Source organism: Propithecus coquereli, unplaced genomic scaffold (assembly GCF_000956105.1).
Source record: "Propithecus coquereli isolate 6110/MARCELLA unplaced genomic scaffold, Pcoq_1.0 Scaffold119, whole genome shotgun sequence".
NCBI lineage: Eukaryota > Metazoa > Chordata > Mammalia > Primates > Indriidae > Propithecus > Propithecus coquereli.
Window position 1 is genome coordinate 1,229,709 of NW_012135969.1, and position 22,517 is coordinate 1,252,225.

At 58.7% G+C, this 22,517-nt stretch overlaps 1 protein-coding gene across 2 annotated transcripts; it reads right to left on the bottom strand.

Moving 5' to 3' along the window:
* Positions 1–974: 974 nt before the first annotated feature.
* Positions 975–21,790, bottom strand: KCNH6 (potassium channel, voltage gated eag related subfamily H, member 6). 2 transcript variants are annotated; one of them, XM_012660210.1, is made up of 14 exons: positions 21,558–21,790; positions 20,579–20,809; positions 15,406–15,567; positions 15,106–15,311; positions 11,315–11,740; positions 9,868–10,022; positions 9,623–9,708; positions 8,408–8,607; positions 8,021–8,273; positions 4,784–4,977; positions 3,204–3,288; positions 2,502–2,664; positions 1,615–1,801; positions 975–1,253 (listed from the first exon to the last, which is right to left on the bottom strand). In XM_012660210.1, the coding sequence occupies exons 1-14, from the start codon at positions 21,631–21,633 to the stop codon at positions 975–977; spliced, it is 2,703 nt and encodes a 900-aa protein (XP_012515664.1). In that variant the 5' UTR covers positions 21,634–21,790. The 2 variants fall into 2 exon arrangements, with proteins under 2 accessions (XP_012515664.1, XP_012515656.1); XM_012660202.1 differs by having other exon boundaries at positions 9,623–10,022.
* Between the last annotated feature and the right edge of the window lie 727 nt (positions 21,791–22,517).

Sequence of the window (22,517 nt, forward strand, 5' to 3'; positions counted from 1 at the left end):
CCCAGAAGCCCTGCTCATGCTCCTAGTCTCTCCCTGCTTCCAATCCCATGTCTCTAAAACGGAGATAATAATGCTGACCCCAGGGACTGTTTGCAGGATTAGATGAACTAATATCTGCAGAGCAGTCAGCATGATGCCCATAGCACAATGCTATGGAAATGCTGGCTGTTGTCACAATTTCCTGTGGCCACCAAGCCTGAGCCTCTGCTTCCCTTCACCCCAGCCTGGCCAACAGTCCCAGGCTCCAGGGGCTTCTGAGCACAGGGGAGCCGCCTTCAAGTCCCCAACACACTAGATATGGTAGGGGGTGAGTCTCCAGCTCCTTGTGAGAAGGGCTTGGAGAAGACCACAGCACAGTCAAGGACCTGATGCCCCTGAGATAAGTTACACACCTGGCCCAACATGAAATGTGCAGACTTTATTAGTTGCATGACACTCCATTGCCCTCAAGGGACCCAAATGTCATCACAGAACCATCAGGGGTGGAGGGGCTGAGGGCTGGAGCTCAGCCCTGACATCCGACATGTCCACCACAGAGGACACCTCCATCTCCAGCTGGGTCGGAGGCTCTTGGCAGGAGGTCTGACCAACCCCGGGCCTTGGTGCTGGGACATGAGGAGGTGGATGTTCTGAGCTTGGTGATCACACGCAGCCCAGAGCAAGGCTCTCACGTAGATCAGAGACTTCTCCTTTCTTCATTGACCCCTCCATCCTGTAAGCTGCCTCCAACCCGAGGCTCTGTCACCCTCCGCCAGGCTTGCTGTCCAAACAGAGCCCCAGGAGGCTGGGAAAAGTCTTGAGCCTCTTCACCCATGCCAGCCTGGGTCACCTGGGTCAGCAGTTTGTAGCTACTCTAGGAGAATGGTTTTCAGAGGCCCATCTTGGGAGCTATCTGCCTCCCCTGTGACCCTTAACTGTCACCTCACCCACCTTCAATCCCCTCATGATGTCTTTTATCTTGAGGTTCAGTGGCCTTAACTCCTTGCAAATCCTGGATCTGAGCTATGTCTCTGGAACTCCAGCTGCTTGGGAACACAGCCAAGGTGTTCAGGGAGGGAGGGGAAGCGGGGACCACAGATGGGTGCCTGTACCTCCAGGGGATGCAGAGGTGAGGCCAGGGATGACAGTAGCCCCTCAGGGTGCTCCTGTTCCAAGGATGGTGTCAGAGTTTTGTCCATTGCCACGACCAGGTTAGGCATCTTGGTGGAGTTCTTCTGCTTCGGCCTATATTTGTCCAAACCCAAGCCTGGGTTCTGGGAGGGACAAGAAGGAGGGATGCGCCAGAGTGTGGAAACCCTCAGGCCAGGCTGTGGGTTAACCTACCCTGACTTCAGGGATGGGAATGGGCAAGAGCTGTACCTGCTCCTCCCGCACCTTGGGGGCCTGTTGCTCTTGCCCCAACTGTGGAGTCTGTGGTCACAATCTGGGCTCTGCCACCACCCCATCTAGGCTGCCCTGTCATGATTCAAATTGTAAAAGAAGACAGCAGAAGCCACAGCTCCTCGGGGGGCCACAGAGGGTTTGGGCCTGATGCCACACTGAGACCAAGTTGGGGGTTGGAGAAGGCATGGAGCTGCCTCCAGGCAAGCCCCTGGGGATCCCCTCACCTCTCACCTGTGCAGGGGGCAGATGGCCCTGGGGCAGCCTGGGCCCTGGACTCTGAGTCACTGAGGCCATAGGAAACAAGGCCAGGTCATTGGCAGCAGGGGCTTCCATAATGTAGCTGTTGTGGCCCTGGGGCATGGGCTGCTGAAGGAGCTTCAGGATGCGGCTGAGGTCTGAGGACACGCGGGACTCCAGCCTGCCAGACAGAAACCCTGTGGTCAGGTTGAGGGCTGGTGAGAGCAGTTCAGGTCCTGAGGGCAGTTCTCAATTTTGGAGCCTGCACGCTGTTCCTGCCAAATGGAATGGCAGCCTGGGGCCTACCTGAAGCTTTTGCCCCACTAGGATCCACAGCCCCTGTCCCAATTCCCCCTACTACATCCCTGACTCTGCTAACACCACTGACCGGGCACCAAGCACACAACATTCAGTCCCCAAGATGCTTTGACATGGGTATTCTAATCATCTCCAATTCGTAAAGGGGCAAACTGAGGCCCAGAGTGGTTAAGTAACCAGCTCGTACTCTTGCTGGTAAGTTACAGAGCCAGAATTTGAAGCCAGGACTGTTCTGCCCCAAAGCCTCCGCTCCACCACCACAGCCCTGCCACCCACAGGCCACGTCCCCTTTCTCAGGGCCCACGGAATTTGCTTCTGCTCATAGTTGTGCCCCTCCCCCAGAAGGCTTCCTCGACACCTTCTAGGGTTTGCTAGGGGAAGCCATCCAAGAAATAGTGCTTAGTGACAGGGACGGGAGACCTGTAGCTAAATGGGTCCTCCATTCTAAAACCCACCTGGCACTGCGTGATGCCCCTGAGCCACCAGGAGGGGGCACCCATGCCCAGCTCGCCGCTGGGTCTGTCCTTTGCAGCCACCCCAGCACAGGCCCGCTGGGCACCCACCTGTTCATCTGGGCCTGGAGCTGCTCTAGCCGGGAGCCTAGCTCCCGAGGCCAGCAGTCTAGGTCTCCCTGAGGGTTTGGGGGGTTGTGCCTTGAGGGCATTTGCTGCAGCAACTCAGGCCAGAGGCCAGATGCATTTGAGACACTCAGAGAAGACGCTGCATCTGCAGGAGGGAAAAGGAAGCCTCAGCTCCATCTAGCTGGTTCCACAGGCTGTCCCTCCTAAGCAGAGCCCATGCCCCGACCCCTACCTGCCCCGGGAACACAGGGCGTGAGCAGTGGCTCTCCTTACCTGGGTGCCCCGGAGCATGAGGGCCTCCACCATGGAGGTCTGGCTTCTAGGACCCAGGAGGCTATAGCCATGGGAAGGGAGCTGGGGCCCCAGCTTTAGGGGAGACGCTGGCAGGATGGGGACTTCTATCTGGTCTCACTGCCCAGGGAGCTACAGCCCAGTGGGTCCTCTGATGCCTTGGTGTGAGACCCCAGGGAGCAGCACATGAACCAGTGGGCCCTCACTCTGGGTCTGGGGACACAGGTCATCAGGGCTGGGAGAGTGGGGGGGAGGGGGGTAAAGGCTCCAGCCCTGGCCCCGGGAGGGAGCCCCCTCCACACATCAAGGGGCTAGGGAGGCAGGATGGGAAGGATGTGAGAAGGGCAGGAGGCTGGGCAGACACTGGTGGGGGCACGGGCTGGCTGTGCTCACCTGACTGGTCATTGCCAAGGAAAAAGCCTTGCTGGTCTTGGCTGCCCGGAGCCTGTTGGGGTGATGACTGGAGACCCCCGTCTGCCTTGTGGGGAAGAAGAGCATCAAGTAACAGGGACCAAAGCTGGGATGGGGCCTCTTGGTTCTTCCCTGCCCTGCCCCCACCATGGCCCTGTGCACAACTAGGTGAGAAAGTAATGACAGGCTGCTGGGCACATCAGTGATGCTCGGGGCAGAGTCCTGCAGGTTGTCCCCTGGGAAGGTGGGCAGGCAGGCAGAAAGCATTGCCTGGGTGGCCACGTGGTGACCTCATAGAGGTCCTGGGAGAGGCTGCCTTGAGCAGCAAGATTCGGGGGGAGGCCGAAGAGCTGCTCTGCAGTGCCACCTTCCTGAGTGCCCTGGTGCTCCCTCCCCAGCGTGGCTCAATGCGGAGTTTCCTTGGGGGAGACTGGTCTGAAACCCCCAATCCACTCGGGAGGTGCCCTCAGTGGTGTCCTCGGCAGCCCACCCTCCTGGAACGGTGAGACTTGGGGTCACCTGGGGGTTGCAGATGACCTAGGCCACAGAGACTACATCCTTCCGACCCTGGTGTCCAGCCACTGGGCACGAGGGCTACCTGATGGCTCCCAGAGGCTGGGATCCCCCAGGCAGGGTTCTTACCAGATATCTCCTGTGCAGGTCAGATGGGAAGGGGAGAGACAGGGGAGGGCGTGAGCAGCAGAGAGGACAGTGGAGGGAGGGCTGTCCCCAGCAAGAAAACCCACCCAGTACCACCCTCCAGAGCTGGGCACAGCCTGGGCCAGCAGAGGCTCCTCCTGAGGCCGAGGGGAGGGGGCGACAGGAGAGGGAGGAGCCGCCTGCCAGGCACACCTGTCCCCTCCTTCCCAGGCCCTCCTCCATGAAGCCCCTTCTGGGCACTCCCAGAGGCTGTCCTGACTGTCCTGCTCCTTGGCAAGCTTGAGCTCCACAGAAATGTGGTCTCTCGTGCACACCCTGTGAATTTGGTTATTTTACTGTGTAGCTCTGTATTTTTGCGGAGTTATAATCTCCCCCACTGAGTGACAAGCTTGAGAGGAGAGACAGCTTTATCACCTCTCCCACTGTGAGCCCTCTGGGTGGCAGACACCCTGCTTTTCAGCTTGGTACATACAGTGTGTGGGAGAAACCTGGGCTTTGGAGTCAGACAAACTCGAATGCATATTTTGGCTCTGCCATTTACTAGCTGTATGGCTTTGGCCAATTTATTTATCCTCTCTGACCCTCAGTTTCCTCATCTGGAAAAGGAGATAACACCAGTTGCAAGGAGAGGGCTCAATAAGAGCCTGTAAAAGAAGCCCCACCTTTAGCACATAGCTGGTGCTCAATCAGTGGTAGCTGTCATTGTATTTGGCATGATGTTGGCCATGGTGGGCACAGAAGAAATTATAGCCAAAGGTGGAAGATGGGTTGAAAGGCAGGCGGTGGTCAGATGGGTCCCCTTGGGCCAGGCAGGCCAGGCCCTCAGCAGGCTGCCCGGGTGTTACCTGTCACCAGCTGGCTGAGAGCTGCCACCCACCCTGGCCCACTCGGCCCAGACTCACATCCCGCAGGTTGAAAGTGACCTCCAGCTTACTCCAGAAGCTGTCCGCAAAGGCAGGGTACATGTCCAGCACCTCCAGCAGGTCTGCCCGCTGGATCTTGTGCAGGTCACAGTAGGTCAGGGCCCGCACGTCTGCACTGGACTTGCCGGGCCGGGCATGGAGGCTGACGGGCTCCCCAAAGATGTCGTTCTTCCCTGCCAGCCAGAGGGGTGGTGGGCCCTTCAGGTCTGGCTCCATGCTCCCTCATGAGCAGCCTCCCTGAGGGTCCCTTGACTGTGGCCTCTTCCCACCTCAGGACTCCTGCCAGGCTGGGGCTGGTGCTCAGGATCAAGCTGTGGGGACAGGGCTGGATGTGCTGGCTGGGGAGGAGGGGGAAGGGGTCCCTGTCCTCTGAGCACCACAGAGATCCATTCAGAGCCGCTCCCGACCTGGCACGCGGTCCTCTCGCTATCTCCAGGCCCCCCAGAGCCAGCCGCCATCAGCGTCCCCTCCTCATGTCCACACTCTTTGGCCTTGTCCCCACTCCCACCCAGGGGACGGTGAGCAGTAAGGGGCACTAAAGTCTCCCTGCCCAGCCTCCCCTCTCTCCTCAACCTGCCAGTGCTGTGGAGCAGGGTGTGGGGGACCCAGGGCCAGCAGCACCCAGCTCCCCTAGCGCAGGGCCAGAGGCTTCTGTTTGTCCTCTCACTCCCCACTGTGGTCCTGGCAGGGGAACCTGGAGAAGTCACTCCCCATCTCTGGACCCCAGAGTCTTCATCTCTAAAATGGGTCTGACTATCTCTGCCTTGCCTACCCCAAGGGGCTGGTCAGAGAAGCACGTGAGGTGATGCTCGAGAAAGTGCCTTGAAAAGCAAGTGGCACCAGACAAGGTCAATGCAAGGCACTGGGAGGGAAAGATGTCACAGGGTGGACATGGGGTGATGCTCAGGCTATGTGGCAAGGGTACTAAGCCCTCCTGGTGCCAGCTGCTATGCTGGCCACAGGATATAAACATGAATAAGCTGCTGTCCCACTCACAAGCAGCCTCCCAAATCCCTGCAAGACAGGCCCGGAAGCAGCCAACAAATTTGCAGAATGATCTACAGAGCCCTAGAACAGGGTAGAGCCAAGAGCCCAGGGCCATGGAGGAAGGAGGGGCTCCTCCTGTCAGGGGTGGCTGGGACAGGGAGGCGGGGCTTACAGAGGAAGTGAAATGGCCGCTGTGCCAGCGAATCAAGGGCCCGGCCCCAGGAGAAAGGCGAGCTGGGCAGAAGAAACAGCGTATGGTCAGACAGCATGGCCAGGGATGCCATGGACAATGACCGCTTTGACTCTCACCCCCACAGGAAAGTCCAGCCCTCACAGCCTGGTGATACTGTACAAGGGGTGCTAATGGTTTAGCACAGACAGAAGAGAGGGGTGGAAGCCAGGACATGCCCCCCCTCCCCAAGAGAACAGGATCAAACGTCATTCACAGAGGAAGGGACTAACCAGGGTCACACATGCAACTCTGAAGCTTGAAATCTGGGCAACATTTTAATAGGATGGTTTTCCAGTAGATGAAAGATTATGTGGTCTAATGTCTATTTCTACTCAGGACAAAACGAGAGGATTTCATGTCTCTAGCTGAAACTTAAATTGGACTAGATTCTTAATTATTAATAATAATTATTATCCCATTATTCCTCCCATGTGGATGGCACTTCTAAGGAAGGCTGGGAGTGAGGGAAGGTCTCATAGAGGAGCCTGTGTTTGAGCCCAGCCTTGGAGGATGACTGGCGTCTGCCAGACAGAGGTGCAGAGTCGACTCCAAGCAGAGTGGCAGCACGTGCAAAGGCACCGAGGTGTGATGGAGACGGGCAGATTTAGAGAACCATAAATAGTTTGTTTGGCTGGAGCATGAAGTACCAAGGGGAAAGTGGCAGGATTTAGAGTGGTCAGATTGGGAGAACCGTGCATACCATGAACGGGCCACGGGGAACCATAGAAAGATCTCGAGCAGAAGAGGCTTGAGGATGTGTATTTCAGGTCACTGGCAAAAGGTGGAAGACGAACATGGGGGTAGATCAGACACAGGGCCACAGGAAAGGAGCTCCCGATACCTGCCCAGGAAGGACACAAGGAGGGCTGGACCCAGGCGAGGACAAGGAGTCAGGTGTGGGATGGAGACGTATTGATGAGGGTCACAGAGAGGGCTCTGTGGCTGACTGGCTCGTGGGCAGGGGGGCAGGGAGGGAGAAGGATGCTCCCTTGGTTGACTCTGGCCTGGGCAGCGGCTGGATGGTTCACAGTGATGGGGATGCCGAAGGAGCTGCTTTTGAGGACAGGCGAGGATTTCAGGTTGGGAAATCCTCAGGTTGGGTCTGCCTATGGAGTATCAGGGTGGCCATTGCCAGGAAGGAATGGAATATTCCAGTCTAAGGAGAGAGTGGGGCAGGACAGAGCTCTGGGGGTCCTGTGGCACAGGTGGAGGCTGAGGCAGTGGAAGCCAGAAGCAGGCCCGGGGAGGCTGTGGGGTGAAGAGAAGAGGGCAGAGCACCAGCAGGCCAGAGGGAGAGGAGTGGGCAGAGGAGCCAAGGGGGACCTGTCCCGAGGGGTTGGAGGAGAGCCAGGTCACCAAAGGAAGGCAAGGCTGAAGTTGGAGTCAGAGACCCATGTGGAGATGACATCGTGGAACAGGCAAGGAAGATGAGAATCCAGGAGAGGGCGCTGTGTTGCTCAGAGAGGTAAACTGAGTTGCCCAAGGTCACACAGCAGGTAAGGGCAGAGGCCACTTGTGACCCAAGTCTGTCCCCTGCCCAGTGCTCGTATCCTTCCCTCAAAGTGTCCAGCTATCCCTGCACCTGCACTGAATGAGACTGGGATACCCAGCCAGGGCGCCCGCTCCACCCGAGACAGACCCCTGGCCTGTCCCCCTGACCTCAGTGAGAGTGGAAGAGGTTGGAAGGAGCCTGCCAGGGCCTGTGTGCCACACTCGCAGCCCTGGAATCCCTACTTGGCCACTGACTTGCATGATCTCTGTGAGCCTCAACTTCCCTCTCAGGAAAATGGGCCCCGTGGCAGAACACTGAGTTGTTTCTGGGGGACTCAGTGAGCTGGATATAAAGCTGTCCGCCCGCAAGCTCTCGGCACGTGGCTGGTCAGTAAAAGGTGCCACGACCCCCATTAGAAAGGCCGTGGCCCAGGCACGGCTTCTCCAGCCTCCCCACCCCCGCCAACGCCCCCCAACACGGGCCTGGTCCACCCCGCCTGACCCACCTAGGATGGCCACGACCATGTCGTCGCGCAGGATCTCGATGGAGCCGCGGGAGATGAAGTAGAGCGTGGAGAGCACGTCGCCGAGGTGCACCAGCGTGTCCCCGGGCGGCGCGTGCGTGGTCTTGAACTTGACGGCGAGCGCGCGCAGGCAGCCCTTGCTGGCGCCGCTGAAGGCCGGGCAGTGCTGCAGCAGCGCGCGGTGCAGGTGCAGGCAGATGTCTGCCTGCAGGCACTCGGGGAAGCCCTTCAGCACCTGCGAGGCAGGCGGCCGAGTCCAGCGGGTGCAGCTGGGGCTGGGGCTGGGGCTGGGGGCGCGGGTGGGGAGGGCTCTCCGCGGGACCTTGGCCTCCCCTGGGGCATCGGCCGGCCGGAGCGGCGGGGGCTCACCGCGTTCATGTCGATGCCGTTGGTGTAGGACCAGGCGTGCTGGAAGTACTCCTCGAGCCGCTGGCGCAGCGGGTTGGGGATCTGGTGGAAGCGGATGAACTCCTTGACGCGCAGCATCTGCGTGTGGTAGCGCGCGGTGCCCGAGTACAGGCGCTGGATGATGGCAGACACGTTCCCGAAGATGCTGGCGTACATGAGCGCTGGGGGCGGGGGCGGGAGTGAGCTCCTGGCATCCCTGCCAGGCCGCACCACCAGGGCCTCCTCCCTCTCCCCGGGAGCCCCCTGGTGACGGACCCCTCTGTCCAGGGACAAGTCAGAAGTGCCCAGGACAGCCCCAGGGCACACAGGGGACAAAGGCCCCTGGACTTCCTGCCCTCTTCTCTCTGCCCTGTGCCTCTTGGCATCTTCCCGAGCCCAGAGGCCAAACTCCTGCGAAGAAAAAGAACTAGGGCAATGGATTTTTTAAAGTTCAGATTTTGTTTTATCCTTCAAGTTGTAAAAATGTAATAAAGAGAAAACTCTTGATCTCTTATTTTCAACCATTTTTTTTTCCTGTTTTTGTTTTTCCGGGCTTTCACATCTCTAAATACTTGGAACATGACAACTTACTCGATGTGTAAAATTCCACACTGCCTCTTGTGTTCCTAAAGCAGGTGTCTTGGGAGGCAGGCAGCTCAGTGCAAGGACTCCAGCCCACCACCTGGGCTGGACGAACTGGGTCGCAGAGACTCCCTAGCTAGCTGGTGCCCTCTGGCAAGTTAGGACCTTCAGTTCTCACTCTGCAAACTGGGCTTGGAGGGGAATGAAATGTAGCCTTTTGTAATGCGCTTACAGGAGTGCCTGGCAGAGCTGGCTTCATGGACTTGCAACCTATGCAGTCACAGGGGGCCCTGGGCAAAGAGCCCTGCGTTTGATTAAATGCCTTGCTGTCACCATCTCGAAATTCTTAATAATTGTTTAACAAGGGGCCCTACGTTTTCATTTTGCACCAGGCCCTGCATGTGACGTAGCTGGTCATGGTGCCTGGCCTATGTTGAGGGCTGTGTGGGTGTTAAATTCTGTGACTAATTGGTGTTCACAAATGCAAAAATTCATTGTGCTACACCCTTAGGATCAGTGTACTGCATGAATTGTTTCTGCGTCTTATGTTACACCTCATTACGAAACCAAAAACAGAATTCCAGAGGTAAGACCACGGCATGAGATCCCACTCACAGCCGATGAGCATGACGCAGATGGAGAAGACCTTCTCGGAGTTGGTGTTGGGTGAGACATTGCCGAAGCCCACACTCGTGAGGCTGCTGAAGGTGAAGTAGAGCGCCGTGACGTACTTGTCCTGCACCGAGGGGCCCGAGGCCGGGTCGCTGCCATTGTAGCGCTTGCCAAGCTGCACACCCAGGCTGTCCAGCCAGCCAATCTTGGGTTCCAAGTAGGGCCGTTCCACGTTGCCAATGGCATACCAGATGCAGGCCAGCCAGTGCGCAATGAGTGCAAAGGTACACATGAGCAGGAAGAGCACAGCTGCCCCGTACTCAGAGTAGCGGTCCAGTTTCCGTGCCACGCGCACCAGCCTCAGCAGCCGTGCTGTCTTCAGCAGCCCAATCAGGGTCGTGGTCTGCAGGGGCAGGGAGAGGGCCACAGGACTGGGGGTCAGCCCTTGAAAGAGTGTGTTCAAGCCCTCATTTGTTAGCTCATGCATACAATCACATAGTCATTCAACACACACTTATGGAGAACCTGCTCTGGGCCAGGCGCTAGGCAGGGGGACATAGTGTGGGACCTTAAGGATCTCAGCCTAAAGCTCAAAACAGTGTTCTGGCTGCTAGGAAAGAAGTCCAGTGTGAGCACACAGGAAAGGAAGGGCAAGAATGCAGGAGCAGGTCAGGGGAGGCTTCAAAGAGGAGATGACACACGAGCTGAGTCTTGAGAGAGGAGGCAGGTCTCCAGGCAGACAGGAGGGAGAGGGAAAGGGCTCTCCCGGCACAGGGAGCAGCAGGAGCGGAGGCATGGAGGTGGAGGTGCAAAGTGGTGTAGCCCTCCTGGGAAACCAAGTGTGTCACCACAGCCTGGGGTGTAGAGTGGGAGATGTCAGAGCAGCAAGAAACGTGCCTGCGTAAGGGGATAGTAGGCAGGGGCTGCTCCTGTGGGCCTCAGCACCATCACGAGCTTGGCCTTGGGGAGCTGTCCAAGGTTCTGAGGAGGAGTGACGGGGTCAGGTAAGTGATCTGAAACTCCCTCTGGCTGCAGTGTGGAGCGGCAGGAGGCTGGGGTGTGGGTCTGGGGCAGGCGTGAGTAAGAAGGCCACTCAGCATCCAGGCGGGGGCGGTAGGGGTTATGCGGGAGAGACCTTGGGATTGGATTTGCTGGGGGTGCTGGAAGGGGGGCTCTGGAGCAGAGAAGATGCTGGGTGACTGGAACACAGAAGGCAGAGTTGATCTGAGGGGAAACCGATCCTGAGGAGATGGGGCAGGGGGAGAAAGTGTGACTAGACGCTATGAGAAGGGCATGATGGCGCTCTCACGTCACATGCAGGAGCAGAGTGGGCATAGCGGAAGGGCTGGGGCACGACGGGATCGGGCTGCCTTGGGGGAGTAGCCTGTTGATTCTCTTTATCACTCCAGGGTGAGCGCACATGTCCAAGGGAGGTTCGGTTTGGAAGTCAGCTGGGACCGAGGGGGCAGAATCCTGGGGCACAGAAGGGTCTGCTCAGAGGGAGGGGGCAGAGGGCTGGCATCCAGCTCTGGGGGCACAGGCTCCACTGGTGACAAATGTCCCCCTTTCCACCTCCACTTGCTTTAGCAAATGTGGATGCCAGGGACTCTGCACCCAGCACTGTGAGGCAGGGAGGCCTTGGGGCTAGGGCACAGGGGACAGCCATGGCCGCTGGCCTGGGTGGGGTCTGCTCACCTCATCAGAGCCAGTTCGGAAGATGAGCAGGTCGAAGGGGATAGCGGCCACCATGTCGATGAGGAACCAGCCCTTGAAGTAGTGGATGGCAATTCGGCGCGGGTGGCTGACCACCTCGTCATTGCTGTTGACGTAGGTGGTGCGGAAGTTGATGACGATGTCCACGACAAACATGATGTCCACGATGAGGTCCACCATGGTGAGAGGACTGCAGGTGTAGCCGCAGGCCCCGCGCTGTGACTCGTCCTGGTCGCTGAGCAGGAAGGCGGCCGAGTAGGGCGTGAAGACGGCCGTGTAGATGACGAGCAGCAGGATGAGCCAGTCCCACACGGCCTTGAAGGGGCTGTAGTGCAGGATGGTCCAGCGGTGGATGCGCGGCGCCTGCAGCTTGTACTCGGGCAGCACGTCTGCACCCAGGGACAGGACCTGCAGGTGGGGTGGCCACTGCTGGTAAGGCAGGTCTGGAGGGTTAGGCCCAGGCGGGGAGCGGTGGGAGAGGGTGGGAGACAAGCGCTGGGGTGGGGGATGGGGGAAAGCCGGGTGGGAGAGCATGGGGAGCATGGGGAGGGGACAGACCAGGGGGCAGACGTGCTTGGAGGAAGTGCAGAGGGAGGAGGCAGGAGGTGGGAGGAGGGGTGCAGCTCTGTCCCGCAGTGGCCCCAGGTTTGAAGCTTATATGCTCCCTGAGAAACATCCTAGAGTGGGTGGAGACAGGCAGGGGAGGGCCAGGGTCATCTGCGGGCATCTTCCAGAGAAGAGCCCAGATTGAGGGGGTAGCTGGATGGGCTTGGGAGGCCTTCTGTGGTTGGGGTTCCTGCTAAGAACAGGTCACCCCTAGAATAGCCTCTTCATTTCTGGGGGCCCTGAGGAGCCTGGACCAGTGAGGGCCCTCCATGGGACCAACTCTCAGAACCTTCCATGGGAAGTGTCAGATTTGGAGGGAGGTAGCCAATCTGGATGCTCGACAAGTCCTGGGCACCGAGGAGCCCTGACCACTTCCCACATGTCCAAGGGACGTTCGGATCATTACGTTCAGAAGACCCTCTTCTGCTTTGCCCCTCCCACTCCTGCCTCCCAGGCTATGGCCGACACTGCATCACTAGGGCCCAGTGCAGCATGCCCGGGTCCTGCCCTGCTGCCCAACCCGAGCAACAGCCAGGGCATTAGGAAGGGCAGGGTCTCAAAGCCAGATATCCCAGGTTGAATCCCAGGTCTGACACTTGCTATATGTCTGTCTTGGGGCAAGTTTTATGACCTCTGTGAGCCTCAGTTCCCTCATCTGTAAAATGGAACAGCAAAGGACAACATGTTGTGATTAAATGAGAGGCATCTCTTTGCACATAGATGGCACATGCCACTCTACATGGTAATTCTTCCACCCTGGCTCCTTCATCCTGCATCAGCCACCACCGGGTGGATGTTCGTCCTGCGTCAGCCACCACCGGGTGGATGTTCATCTTGCGTCAGCCACTACTGGGTGGATATTCATCCTGTGTCAGACACCACTGTGTGGATGTTCGGCCTGTGTCAGACACCACTGTGTGGATGTTCGGCCTGTGTCAGACACTACTCCAACAAGGATGGAGCCTGAGGGGTGTCGCATGGGCCCCCTTCCCCACCAGGTGGGTCTGGTGGATAATTCTGGCTTAAGAAAATCTGCAGTGTAAGGTTTCGACCTTGCAACCAGGTCAATTAGCAGACAGGATCACAATAAGAAAGGTCCATCAAAGGGCTGGTTTCCACCAGAAGGTCCCCTATCTGACATCCAACCCCCTGGGAAGGGCCACGGTGTCCCCACCCTGCAGTGACCTTCAGGCCTCAGCTCATACTTTACCTCCCCAGGAAGCTCCCTCTGACTCCACGTAAACTTGGCCCCTCTTTTTTGATTTTCTCACTGCCCCGTACACACCCCAGCAACATGGTTATTCTCCCCGGGACTACAAGCTCTGTGAGCCTCGCCCCCGGTCCCCGCCAAGCTGCTCATCCCTGTGTGCCCAGCGCTTGGTCCCGGGGACTCTCAACTACAGGTCCTCTGATCCGAAGCAGCCCCTCCACTCCTTCCCAGGGCCTCTCTGGACCATGCTAGGGTGAAACGGCAAAGCGTGCGCTGCTGCCAGGCCTTGCCTAGCCTGCCTGTGTGGGGCAAGGGAGGGAGGCAGCAGGAATGGGGGTTCCGGGTCTGCTGAGAGGAGAGTGTCCAGTTCCTCAGCTCCTGGGGCCCCCAGACAGGGGAGCTATCTCCCCACCACATTGACCCTCAGAGTCTCCCACTGCCTCTGAAGCCAGCGTGAGGGCCCTTCCCTTCCCACCCTGCCCAGTGTGCCCCGGAGCTGCAGGGCCCTGGGATACAGGGGCACCACTGTGAGATCACAGCCCTCTCAGCCCTTTACGTTCTGGGGGAGGCCCATGTGACATTCCCGTTCCAGGCCCACCCCAGCCCCTCTCCTGGGCTCTCTCGGGCACTTCCCCCATCTTAGAGCCCACATGGGGTGGGCCAGTGAAGCCCAGGGGGCTGGGGCTGGGAGCAAGACAGGAACAGGGACCAAAGGCCCCAGCCAGGCCTGTCAGCCTGCAAGGACTACCCTCCAATCTAAGAGCCCCCATGACGGCGGCCACCACCAGCAGCACCAACCTAAGGGGCCTTAGGGAAGTAGGGGTAGGCTTCCCAGGGTCAGGCTGTTGGGCCACCCTGCCTGACCTCAGAGGGTCCAGCCCTGCAGCCTGGTGTCCCCCCTTCCCCAGGGTCCGTGCACTCAGTGAGGGGCTGAGTGGTCTCCCCCACACCTGGTTCCAGCACCAACTGTGCTTCAGATGAAAAGCAGCAGGGAGGGAAAGAGCCCCCGTGAAGGGACAGCCCCAGGGGAAGCTGGGAGTAGGCCCTTCCCATGCTCTGCCCCGGCCTAGGCCCCTCTATGACTCAGAGCTGTGTCTGCCTCCTGGGGCCAGTGCTGCTCCACGTCAAATGGGTCCTCTTAGCCCACTTAGCCCAGCTCCCTCCTGCAGATAAGAGCCCTGAAGGCCCAGAAAGGGTGGGGCTCCTTGCCCAAGGTCACAAGTGAGTCAGTGCCAGGACCCTGTCACTGGAGCCTCAAGCAGGGCTCTTTGCATCTCCCTCTGGAGTGGTCAGGCCATCCGGCCCCAGGAGAAGGGACAGGATTGAGGGGTGGGGGTCAGCAGATACAGAGAACCCAGGGAAGTTTGCTTGGGCTGGCCAAGGAGGGGCTTCAGGGGTAGGGGGCATTCAGAGCCTGGTCCTCAGGAAGCTGATCAGAGAGAGCTGGAGGTGCCAGCCCTGCCCCATCTCTGCCTGGCACATAAGAGGACCCTGTTTGCTGTGCGTGTTGGGTGATGGTCAAACGCAAGGAGCAGGAGCAGGGCTGGGGGAGCAGCCCTCCTCCCTCCCCTCCTCTCACTGGGCCTCTGTTTGGCCCTAACACGTCCCCTCTCTGCCTCTCCTTCCCTGTGACTGGCAGAGCCCAGGAAGGCCCCCATGGTGGCCTGCATGTCCAGCCTCACCCTGCCCCTGTTCCTCCAAGCCGAGGAGGTGGCACTGCTCTCTAGCCACACTGACCCCAAGCTCCCCTGGCTCCAGGAGCCGGGCATCAGGGCCCTGGCCTCAGGGCAGCCTGTAGATTTAAAGAATCAGACTCAAGCAGGAGTCTCAAGGGGCTCAGACCAGACACTAGAGGGCTGGCCAAGCCTAAGGCCCCAGAAGAGCCTGGGCCCAGGACACAGGAGGGGACCCTGGAAGCCTGGCACAGCCCTGCCCACCCTGCCCTGCAGGCTCGCACCTGGGTGACCTTCTCGGTGACATTCTGTGTCCTCTCCACCACCTTGTGGGGCGCAATGATCTCGATCTCGGCGGTGGAGCCTGAGCGGTGCTTCTCCAGGTTGAACTCCACAAAGTTGAGCGTGAACTGCGGGATCTGGCTGACGGTCCTGTACTTGCCCCTGCCCGGGCCAGGCCCCAGCCCGCCCGGCCTGCCGTGAGAGCCCTCTGGAACCAGGGCCAGGGTCAGAGCAGCCAGAGCTTGGGACAAGGTGACCCCACGCACCCCTCCGACCACCACCACCACCCACACCCGCCTCACCGGAGCCCAGGAAGCTCTGGGACAGTAGGCGCTGGGACAGGCTGCGGCTGCTGCTCTTGGCCAGGACCTGGGCCAGGTCCTCAAAGTTGAGGATGAACATGATCACAGCCCCGTCCTCGTTCTTCACGGGCACCACGTCCACCAGGCAGCGAAAGCTGGAGGCTGCAAACACCAGTGTGGGGGTGGGGGTGAGGGTAGTCCCTGATGGGCTCCCCTCCTGCAGTGACCTGACTATGAAGGAGGCTGAGTGAAGGTCAAGTTAAGGGCAGCTACTGGGGACTGGACAGGGACCAGAGCTATTGGGCAGAGGGTGGATAAGGCTGCCCAGCCGGTGTCCCACCCACAGGGCGGAGGTGGGAGAGTGCTAAGCTGCTCATTAGGAGATGAGATGGCATCAGGTCCAAGTCCATGCTCCCTCAGCTCAGGGCTTAACCTTGAGGTTTGCTTCTGCTGTAATTAAAGCTGAGCAGATGGGGGTGGATTAAGTGGGGAGGTGAGGCTGGGCATTCTACCCCATGTAGCTCGGGCTGACCCTGGGCTCAGCTCCCACATCCCCATCCACAAAGATGCCCTGCTCCCCCGACGCCGGAAGGAACTTGTTGAAACACGCTAAGTGCTAGGCACTGGGCCAGCTGGTACATCACACTCAGGTGTTCCTTGGGGGCAGGCATAGACCCCTGTTCTACAGATGAGAGCCTGGGGCTCTGAGAAACTGACTTGCTGGGGCTGTCAGCCATAACACCTTGGAAAAGGGAAGGAGCTTGTCTGGGAGGAGGGCGCTGAGGCTAGGGCCAGGCTGCTGCTCCCAGCCTGGGAGGAGTGCGTGGTTCCAAGGCAGAGGCTGGGCCCAGGGAGCAGGCAGAGCAGTGGCCTGAGGGCCAGAGAGGGAGGGAGATGGCCATGTGGGGGCTGGAGGCCCCTCCAGCCACCCTCTCCACCCTCCTGGGCACCCCAGACCTAGCCGCTGGCCCCCCTGTGCCTCTCAGGCCACAGTCTCTGCCTCTATTTCTGCTCCAGGGTTTCACCGCAGCTCCCATTGGTGGGTAGAACAACACCAGCTAAAATGCCACGTGCCCCAGAGCCCTAGCCTGTGGGTGGTACCCTGTGAGCCCCCCTCTATGGGGGTACTACGTCCCTCAACTCAAACTGCTGGCAGGTGGCAGGGCCTCAGGTGACCACGCAAATCAGAGGGCATAGCTGCCTTCACTGGGGGCAGGTTTGGGTCTGCCTTACCTGTCCCAGGTAGCATGTGTTGACTGAATGAATGCAAGCATGTGTGTGTAAATGTGCGAGACCCAGGCTGGCTGGCAGGAGTATTGCTATTTTGGGGACCTTTAGAATCACTCTTCACTAGACACCCTATTTAGTGGTCACTTCCCTCAGCCCCTCCTCCCAGGCATCAGAGCTGGGGTGCAGCTGAGCCACCCCCAGCCTCCTTCTCACTTTCCTCCCATGGAGCAGGAATCTCCCAGATCAGATTCCTGGACTCCCAGGCACCAGGCAGCCATCTGCCAGCTGCTGTCTGGGCCCAGGGGAGACATTCACACCGGGGAGAGGCTGCCTGCCTGGCCTGACGCACTTCTGGGCTCACAGTGCTACAGGCCCTGAGTCCCAGGCCAGAGCCTGCCACTCTCATCAGCCTGGGACATGGCGAAGCTTGGACATTGGGATCTAGCCAGGAACCTCCTTGGCCAGTGGCCTGGGACACTTCTCCCAAAGGCCAGACTATATCCTCAATCTCTCTGGCACTACAGAGATCTGGCCTGGCAGGGGCAGGGAAGGCAGAGCTGGGCAGAGGGGCAGGGCCTCCAGTCTGTCTATGCTGCTGGGGCTGCGCAGTGTTAGAGTGGCCGCACCCAACAACTGATGCTATCAGGAAAGAGATGCAGTTGGAAAACTGCAGCTGGGAATGAACCAAACACCAGCCCATCACGGCAATGAGGGCTGGCGAGGGGCAGGGGATGGTGCCTGGCACCCCGTGCCCCACCCTTATGCTTGCTGCCTCTGGGGTAGGCAGACGGGAGGCTATGAAAATTTGGAAGAGTCCAGAGCATTCGCTCTCCCTCCACCCCAGGCTGTCCTTGCTTCCTCATGGCTCAGAGCCCACAAGTAACTGTGTCTGAGTGACTGGAAGTAGGTGAATGTATTGTCTTAGGTTGTACCCAGGAGTGGCAGTGTCCCTGTGCCCTTGCCCAGTCCCTGGAGGAAGAGCCACAGTCTTTTCTCTTCCGGGGCTCCTCCCAGCACCGACTCTCTGACCAAGGGCGGCAGGTTTGTCTGCCCCCTGGGACACTCCACTCTGCTCTGCTCTTCTCTTCCCGTCAGATGTGCTCCTTCTTTCTGTCTCTCATCACTCACACCCGCTCCCCGCCCCGGCCCTCGCTCTCTCCTCTCAGTCTCCTTGTTGTCTTTACACAAACCCCATCCAGCACGGTGGGAACCCTCAGCGAGGGGCTGCTGCTACAGCAGGCTGCCACTAAGAGGGTGGCTGCTCCACGCTGCCTCCAGCTTGGTCCTCCTGGCATTCATGGGTGAGCTTGTGGAAAGTAGCAGGGTAGGGTGGGGGCAGAGATTGCCCTGTCCTCTTCGCCCAGAGCTGAGGACTGGAGAAGCCCTAGGCTTCCTCTAGTCAGGCTTGGGGATTAGGGGACTCTCCGGTTTGGGATCATCAGAGAAGACAACACAGCAAAGGCAGGGACGACTGGGCCCTTTGGCAGGTGCCTACCAGGAGCAAGTGGGGATGAGGATGGGGAGATCCGAGCACTCTCCATCTCTCCCTCCAGACTGTCACAGTTCTAGTCCTCCCACAATCCCCAACCTCCTTATCAGTTAGGTTCTTACTTTTCCTAGTAAAGGCAGATAGGAGAAGAGCCAGTTTCCTGGGGTCTCTGTGCTCTGTCCATGGGGTATTTTTGCCAAGTGTCCTGGCTTCTTTGAGCCCAACTTTATGCAGCTGCATAAAACACAGACTCTCCACTCTGACTTTGAGAATTTTCAGTGGATTACCCCTTTAGAGTAAAAGAGGATTATACATAAATCAGCTAGAGATCTATTCAGGACCCCTTCCCACCTTCCTGGATTTGGGGTTGGGGGGAAGGGAAGGTATTGACCTGAGGAGGGAAGACATAGCCATTAGGATGCCCCTCCACAGGACTGTAAGATGTATGTGAATATGATAAAAAAAAAAAAAAAAGTAGCATGTGGTCAGAGTGGACCTTAAGGTGAACTTATCTGAGTACTATATCTTTCCCTTAGGGTAATGTGGGCCAGGAAACTCCTTTTTCTGGATTTGAGTCCAATTTCAGGAAGGTTTGGGTGATCAAAGACTTGGGCAACAGGATAGGGAAGGGCTGAGTGTGGCGTGGGGGTAGGTGGGGACTCAGGGTGCACCATAAGTATGTAAGTATGTAGGCAATTTCCCACTTTCACCAGGGCCCCCAAGACTAGGTTCCTAGTTCCCTTCTGGTGGATGGAGGACCCCAGCAGGGTTCTGAAGACCTGAGTCTTGATCTCAGGGGGCCAAGGACTGGCCTTGACCTCTGTCCCTGCCCAGGAACCTGCAGGGTGCTGAGGGGACACCAAGATCCCTGATCTGACATCCCTAGGAATCTAGGATTAGCCCTCAACCTTCTGGGGACCAGGTAGAGCTCTGGGGTTAAGGAGAGGGACAGAAAGGATCTGCTATCCCCTCTCATTTCTTGCCATCCCATCCTGTTCCTCCAGGACCCTTCTCACTCCCCTGACTGTCACCTCCTCCCTACAATGATGTAAGGAGGTGAGGTTGCAGCTTTTAAAAATATTCTGACTTCATTAACCCTGTGAGTGCTGCCAAACTAAGCCAGATTCTTCCCAGTGCCCCGAATGCCACCCCCACCTGCTGCACTTCCCACCTGCTACTCACTTGGGTGGCAGCAGCAGGTATAGCCAGGGGACAGCCAGGACTTGCCCCAGGGGTCCCCAGAAGCCATAAACACACACACACAAATGCAAGCACACACATGCCCATGTTCACACTCACACTCATGTTCCACTCACACACCAGGCCCCTGGAACCCGGGCTTTCAGGACCCCTCAGTCTCAATCCAAAGGCACCTGCCATTTTTCTGTACCCAGGTGGCCTCCTGCCTGCCTTCCCTGGGCGCTTCCCTTGTCTGGGGGCTTCCTTCCCCAAAAGTCCTGCTTCCAAGCACAGAGACCACTGGGGCCCTTTCTCCCCTCTTGGGATCTCTCAGAACAGACATCTCTGAGGGACGAATCCAGAGATTTGTGTTCCAGCCCCAGGTTGGACTCTAGAAGTGGGATCTCAGGCAAGGCCCTTCCACACCCATGATACAAAGGGATTTATCTAAGCCAGTGGTTCCTAAACTTGGCAGAACATCAGAACCACCGGGGAGATTTTTCCAAATACACCTGCTTGGCCTCATCTCACACCTCGGAGTCAGCCTCTCTCCAGGGAAAGCATGTTTTGGAAAACATGCCCCAGGTAATTCTGAGGCAGAGCCGGGTTGGGGGGCCATTGATCCAGGAGATTTCCAAGAGATTTTCAGCCTCTGATCCGAGTCCTCACTCATCCCCCCAAGTCCAGTGGGAACCCTGCAATCCTGGAGGGAGGATCACAAAGGGCTGCTGAACTCTGTCTTCAGTCCCTGTTCTGCCTGCACTAAGCTCGGGCTGGCAGTAATAACCAGAACTCCATCTGGGTGAGCCTCCTGGTTGGGGCAAACTCCAGACCTTATCTCCCCAAAGAACTGGGGCTGGATGAGCCGGGCCCACCCCTCTCTCCCAGCCAGCAGCCCCTGTGCCTTGCCTGGGCACAGAGGCCTTGAGGGGGTGACTCCTCCCCTAATCCCTAAGCAGACGGAGATGAGGGAAGGTTAATTTCCGTCCCAGCTGCCTGACAGCTGGGGCTGACAGTGACAGAGTGGAAGGCCAGGAGACCAGGGACATGGGGGAGGGATGATGGAGCAGGAGGCCCTGCCCCAGGCCAGGAGCAGTCGGTGGCTCAGCCTAGAGCCTAGTCCCAGAAAAGGATCTCAGAAGAGATCACATTCAAAGCCCATTGCTTTCCCCTACAGATGAGCAAACTGAGACCCCTAGAGGAAACAGGATTTGTCCAGGCCTTCCGGTCCCTGGGTCAGTGCCCTGAAGAACCTCTGGCCCAAGTGTGCCTCACCATCCTTGCGGTAGTAGAGGATGTCCACCTTGCACTCCTCCGCTCCCAGGAGGGCCTGCGCCAGGCGGGACACGGCACTGCTGGGGGTGTTGGGGCCTGTGAGGAAGTCGCAGGTGCACGGTTGCTGCATCACCTCCACGCGGGAGTAGCCAAAGAGTTCACAGAAGCCGTCGTTGCAGTAAATGATGGCGCAGTTCTCCATCTGAGCGTTGGCAATCAGAAACTTACGACCTGGGGTGGGAAGTGGGAGGTGAAAAGACCAGCACAGCTGGGACTGGGCAGCAGGGAGGGAAAAATGATAGGACTCCTGGTGGCAGGGAGGGGGATTTAGATATGGCAGCAGGACAATAACCAGAATGAGGGAGGAGGAGGTCAGGTCTAGGGAGGGTGGGAAGACCAAGGAGGCCAGAGTCATCATCACTCCTGGCAGTAATGAGGAGGGTGACCAGGACGGGGTGCAGGATGGTGGCCAGAGAAGTGGGCAAGGGGGAATAGGCCTAGGGGTGGTGGAAAGGCCAGGGCAGGAAGGATCTGAGGTGGGAAGAAGGCTCAAGGCCTCCTGGATATAGGGAAGGGAGCCAGGACGGGGGAGTAGGGATGTGACCAGATCGGGGTCAGGCCTGGGGACAGCTCCTGGGAAGACCAGGGTTAGGAGGCGAAAAGGAAGGACTCAGGGAAACCTCTGGAAGAAGGGGGGTAGGAACAGACGGGGGTGGGGAGTGGGGCAGGGACTGGAAGGGGAGGTCAGGGCTTGGAGCGCAAGAAAACAGCTCTGCCCCTCCTGTTCCAGAAGAGAAGACAGTATTGAAGTAAGTGGGTCCGGCTGGAGGAGAGGTGTTCGGGACATCAGAGGAAGGATTTTGCATTCAGCATCGGGCACCCACCACCTTGCCCCATTGGAAGTTAGTAAAGGGATCTGGTCCCTCCTTTCACCGAAGCAGGACTACAGATCGTCCCCCCACCCAACACACACACTCACTCTGGCCCTCGAATTTGCGAATGATGGTGTCCAGGTAAGTGTTTTGGGGAGCGACGTGGCCCCTGCGAACCGGCATCTTTCGCCGTAGCCCCTGCCCGGAGCCACAGGCGCCCCGGGCTCCCTGCGTCTCCGCCTGTCCTCGAGCTCAGCGGCGTCGGGCTCCGGGTGGGCACCGCCCCCGGGGAGGGCCGCCGGGCTCCGCGCCCCGCCCGCCCGCCTGCGTCTTCTCTCCCGGACCGCAGCTCGCCGCGCCTCCGCCCCTCGCCGCCCGCCCGGAGCTGTCCGCGCCGTGGTGCTGAAAGGAGCCGCGCGCCGGCGGCGGGGCGGGGTCGCCGGGCGGGGCAACTTCTCCGGGACGTGCAGGGCCAGGGCGGGGCCCTGAATCCCAGGGGGCGGGGCGGGGGTACCGGGCCTGGAATAGGGGAGGGCTTCTCTGAGGAGCTTTTGCTTATGTCCCAGTGACCAGTGGCCTCAGCACTTCTCGGACGCCCTCCCGGTACCGAAGGGAAGTCTCCCAGGCTGGGGAGGGGGCGGCAGAAGGGGTTGTTAGGGGTCTCAGGTGGTCTTTTGCTGAAGGCTCTCTCCTGGGTCTGACCGCTGCGCCTGGCAATGGTACCGTTAGGCCTCTTGCCTGCCTTTAACAATTGCCTTCCAGCTGAGACCCAGTGCCCATGCAGAGCTCCTGGTGGCAAGCCCAGCCAGGGCCTGGTCCTGGGAGGATGGGTAGCAGTACACACGAAGCACAAGAAATATGCAATAAGGTGCCTTGTTCAGAGCTCTTAGCATGCAGGCACAGCTTGGAAGGAGAACAGATTTAAAACCACCTATTAGCAAGTGACCACTGATAAAAGTGTCTGAGTACTGATTGAAAATGAACACACTAGAAGAAGTAGATGGAGGTGGGGTGAGGTTTATTGAAAGAGGCTTCTTGGAGAGGAGGAGGAGAAGGGGACCACCATT

Coding starts and splice junctions, on each gene's coding strand:
- KCNH6 (XM_012660202.1), bottom strand. CDS start 21,633: ATGCCGGTTCGCAGGGGCCACGTCGCTCCCCAAAACACTTACCTGGAC. Junction 15,568..20,578: donor CCTCTACTACCGCAAGGATG/GTGAGGCACACT, acceptor TGGTGTTTGCAG/CCTCCAGCTTTCGCTGCCTG. Junction 11,741..15,105: donor TCACCGAGAAGGTCACCCAG/GTGCGAGCCTGC, acceptor CCCCACCTGCAG/GTCCTGTCCCTGGGTGCAGA.